This window comes from Hyperoodon ampullatus, assembly GCF_949752795.1.
Source record: "Hyperoodon ampullatus genome assembly, chromosome: 16".
NCBI lineage: Eukaryota > Metazoa > Chordata > Mammalia > Artiodactyla > Ziphiidae > Hyperoodon > Hyperoodon ampullatus.
The window spans coordinates 60097644-60102178 of record NC_136929.1 but is presented as its reverse complement, the minus strand read 5'-3'; the positions used below and the strand labels follow the sequence as shown (position 1 = coordinate 60102178).

Here is a 4535-nt window from a genome sequence, read left to right as displayed (position 1 = left end):
GAGGCTGCTCTCCCATCTCATCTGCCTACTGAAGGTCAACCTTGGCTTAAACCTTCTAGAAGCATGATGTCGTGGAAAAATGCAGGCATCATCAGGGCTAGAATATCTGGTTTCAAATTCCAGAAATGTCACTTAAGAGCAGTGCCTCAGGCAAGTCACAACCTCTCTGAGCCTCAGTGTCTAATTATATAAAATGGGAATGATCCCTACTTTGCAGGGTTGGGAGAATTAGAGATAATCTCTGTAGAGCACTGAGCACGGAACCAGCCCCAGTACGTGATCAGTAAACAGTAAACTCTCAACCTCTCCTTTTTTATGGGAGTCATGTCCTCCTGCTTCCCCATCTAGAGAACCATGAGGCTGGAGTCTCCTTTGTCTTTGCATCTTTGCCCTTTTCTGCGTCTAACATAGGAAGTTTTTTTTTTTTTTCTTTTTGCAGTACATGGGCCTCTCACTGTTGTGGCCTCTCCCGTTGCGGAGCACAGGCTCTGGACACTCAGGCCCAGCGGCCATGGCTCACGGGCCCAGCCGCTCCACGGCATGTGGGATCCTCCCGGACCGGGGCACAAACCCACGTCCCCTGCATCGGCAGGCGGACTCCCAACCACTGCGCCACCAGGGAAGCCCAAACATAGGAAGTCTTGAAACACATTGATTGACATGTGGTGGAAAGAAGTGGGCACACCTAACTTGATGTTAGAAGGGGGGACTTTGGGTAGAGGGACCGCTCAGATGTTGGAGTGATTGTGTCACTCCAGAGAGGGCAGAACCACCATCAGGAGTCCTAAGGAGGCTGATGGTAGCCCAGGATAGGAAGGAATATCCAAAATTTAGAGTTGTTTAACATGAGAATAGGTACCAAATGGAAGTTACTTGCCATTAAAAAGTATAGAAAGTATTCCTGGGTTGAATGAGGTATAAGACCAGATCAGTGATTCTTATCTTAGGGAGTCACAGGTACCTTTGAAAGTCTGACAGAAGTTATGGATCTTCTTCCCTAGAAAAATGGCCCAAAGCATAACATTTTGCAAATAATTTCAGGAGCTTCATGGATCTTAGGTAACGTCAGCTGAAAATGCTTCGGCTTTCTCTCTCACTATTTATAGTGAGAGGTTCATTGCTGTTATACATATCTTCAAAATTCACACCTGCCATCTGGAGGTCCAGCTTCGTATCTAAAGCTCATTGCCTTTTGCCACAGATTCAATACTCGGCATATTTTTTGATAAAGTGAATAAATAAATGAATGAAATCATTGATTTATCTGATCCTCAAGGAAACCTGTGTGCTTGAAGGAGAGAGAAAGAGCAGGAAAACAGAAAGAAAACAATGAAGGGTTTCAGAGAAAGACCAGTACAGGGTAACAAAAAGTTGGAGAAGGGTTAATCAGGGTCAAAGAAGAGGATCAATTTTGGAAGGCCTGAACTCCCGGCCTCTGCCCAGGGCTGAGCGCCCCATTGAACTTCTAAACCCAAAATCCTGCAGAAGCAGACTCCATCCTGCTGGCCCTGACTCCTTGCCCTCAGAGTGATGGTGGCACATACCCAGGGGCTACCGGGGAAAATCACTCATAAGATCATGCCCATGTCCAGGTGATATTCTTTTTTTTTTTTTTTTTTTTTTTTTGCGGTACGCAGGCCTCTTACTGTTGTGGCCTCTCCCGTTGCGGAGCACAGGCTCCGGACGCGCAGGCTCAGCGGCCGTGGCTCACGGGCCCAGCCGCTCCGCGGCATGTGGGATCTTCCCAGACCGGGGAACGAACCCGTGTCCCCTGCATTGGCAGGCGGACTCTCAACAACTGCGCCACCAGGGAAGCCCCCAGGTGATATTCTGATTTGATTTTGAAACCTCTTTCCCTCTGTGAATTTAGGTCTTAATTATTCTGCAAGCACTTTTTCTGTTATTACAATTGCTTAGTTCACACGTGGTAATGAGTTACTAAGCGAAGTATGCTGAGGTTTGTTTTTTCCCTCAGAGTATCATTATTCAATGAATAGTTGATTTTCAACACAAACACCGGTGACAATAAGTCCCAAAAGGAAAATATGCTGTCTGAGCGCAGGGGGATTCCTTGTTTGAGAAACTGAATTTGAGATTCTCCAGGATTAGCTGGTCTTCCGATCCACATGAGCGAAGAAGACAGGCTGCTCTGCCCGGTCAAGGCCTCTGGCTCTCCCCACAGCCTGCCCCCTGTGCTAACTTGGAGTTACAGTGGTTGCGGGATTTCACGAGGCGCCTCAGGCTCTCCAGGGCCTCGGGCAGCCCCTCTCCGGTGAGGGCGCTGCAGCCCTGCAGCTCCCAGCAGTGCCCCTGGAACCTGTCCAAGCCCAGCCTGTCTCTGATCTCAGGCAGCGGCAGGGCGTGGGGTGCCTCCTGCTTGTTGGCCAGCACCAGGAAGGGCACGCTGGCCAGGTGGGGGTCGCCCAGGGCCTCGGTGAGCTCAGCCACTGCCTCGGGCAAGCGGGCTTCATCTGTGCTGTCCAGCACGTATATGAGGACGTCCGTGCCCTCCAGGTAGTCCTTCCAGCTGGCCCTGAGCTGGCTCTGCCCCCCGACATCCCAGAGGGTCAGAGACACGTGCCCAGGGGCTTCGAGAGGCTCCACGTTGAAACCCACGGTGGGCAGGGTCTCCACCAGCTGGTGGCCCTTCAGTTTGTACAGGAGCGTGGTCTTGCCGGCCGAGTCCAGGCCTATCATCACCACCCGGGCTTCCGCCTTGTGACCTCGGGAGTTCACAGACCCCATGGGGGCCACTGCCAGACCCTAGGGGAGAAAGGCCGGGTGCACACATCAGCCATTCTTTTCAGAAGAAACACAAATCCTTGCGGGCACATGGGAGAAGAGCTTCTACGCCCAAAGTAGGAAGGTGTCTTTACAGTGTCATATTTCAGACAATGGCCTGGGTTTCGAAAGGGCAGGGAAGTAGGGGTGTGTGAGTCAGCATCCGCTGACCTATCTCTGGGGGGTGCCCGCTGCAGAGAAGAGGGCAGGGCCTCCCCTAAAACACACGGAATGTGAGCTCACATTCCTTGGTAGTTAAAGCAAGGAGGCACAACGAAGTTCCAGTTAGACAAACTGAAAGATGTTTCCATTCTTGCGGGTCTGTGGCTTCTAGCCTCTGTTTTCCTCCTGTAAGCCTAAACCCCGAAGGGGAAGCTATCTTGGGGTCAGTGCACTGACGGAGGGGGGCAGTCGGCTCACGGTAACTTCTGCTTCCTTTGGCTGCCCCCCGCACAGGACCAGGCCGCATCCTGTAAACAGTGGCTATTTATAAATACTGTTGACCGTGGACACATGCACGGCTCAGAGCAAAGTGGTTTCCTCCAGTGTCTTGCCAAGGTAAATTACCTCCAGGACATTACACAGGTTTTTCAAGAATCTCAAATTTTAAGACTAAGACCTGTTCCCACCTTAGTCCAGGGAAAGCTTGGCTGGAACCGGGGGAGGGACATCTCACACCCAGGGGAGTATATTTCAGCTGCCCCTGGAGGAAAATAAGATAGCCTCTGTTCATTCCTCAAGCCAGGGGTAGGAGAGTGAAATTAAAGTTACCTCAGTGTTATCAGGCTGCGGCCGAAAGCTCCCCCTCTGTGGTGGTCTTCCACCTGCAGCTGCGTTCAGTCCTGAGAGCGAGATGGGAAAGGAGTACAGTGACTGTGGCCGGTTCTCCCTTTTTGTGTTTCCTTTTCCCAGATGCTTGGGGGCGGGGCACAGGCTCCGCAGCCCCGCCCTCGCCCCTGGGGCTCCCTGAGCAGAGCAGTCCTGCTGAGGATGTGCCACAAAGATGCCCCCAGCCAGGCCCAGAGCCGACTCCGGGTTCTTGGCCGTTCAGACTCCATATGCAGGAGGGAGGGCACCCAGCTCAGAACTGTGCCGTGGTCCGCTGATTCTCCGGCTCTTCCTCTCACAATCCTGGGATCCCCTTGGTGGAGAAATCTGAGGATCAGACCTCTTCCTTCAGCTCATGCCTCAGTGTGTTTCTGGTGCCTGGAGATTCTTTCATTTGCGTGGAACCGTATGTGCTTAAAAACTGCCTAAGTAGGATTAAAACACTCTTAAAAAATAGGTTTAAATGTTGAAGGGAAACCAAAATAGGTATATATCTATATCTATCTATCTATCTATATATAGATATAGATATATACTGAAGGTAAACCATAAAAATCAAAAAGTTGTGTTAATGGGTAGAACTATGCGTGATTAAGCTCATTGCTTAAGTTTTTTTCTTGAACAGTGTAATTATATTTTTCCCAGTAAAAATGATGCCTTCAGAAAATAGAATTTTCAAAAAATTGGCCAGTCAGAAGCCCTTGTTTCTGTAGCAGATTCTGATTTGGATCTGGAGCTCCAGTGATTTGGTTCTCGTAACCAATGACAGTTCTGCTTTCCAGCACATTCTTTCATTACAATGTCAAGAACCAGGTTGGGGCTTGTGATTCTCTCATCTTACCAACGAAGAAGAAACAGGCTCAGACAGGATAAATTATTTGCTCATGGTCTTGCTGAATTTATAATTCGTCTCTTTCTCTTTCATC

At 50.0% G+C, this 4535-nt stretch overlaps 1 protein-coding gene across 1 annotated transcript; it reads right to left on the bottom strand.

Annotated features, from left to right (window-relative positions):
* Positions 1-1598: 1598 nt before the first annotated feature.
* Positions 1599-3658, bottom strand: ARL11 (ARF like GTPase 11). The gene is made up of 2 exons (XM_079721565.1): positions 3553-3658; positions 1599-2763 (listed from the first exon to the last, which is right to left on the bottom strand). Exon 2 carries the CDS (start codon positions 2743-2745, stop codon positions 2158-2160), a length of 588 nt encoding a protein of 195 aa, XP_079577691.1. The 5' UTR covers positions 2746-2763; positions 3553-3658; the 3' UTR covers positions 1599-2157.
* Between the last annotated feature and the right edge of the window lie 877 nt (positions 3659-4535).

Excerpts from the sequence above, each read along its gene's own strand:
- ARL11 (XM_079721565.1), bottom strand. The coding sequence starts at position 2,745 with ATGGGGTCTGTGAACTCCCGAGGTCACAAGGCGGAAGCCCGGGTGGTG.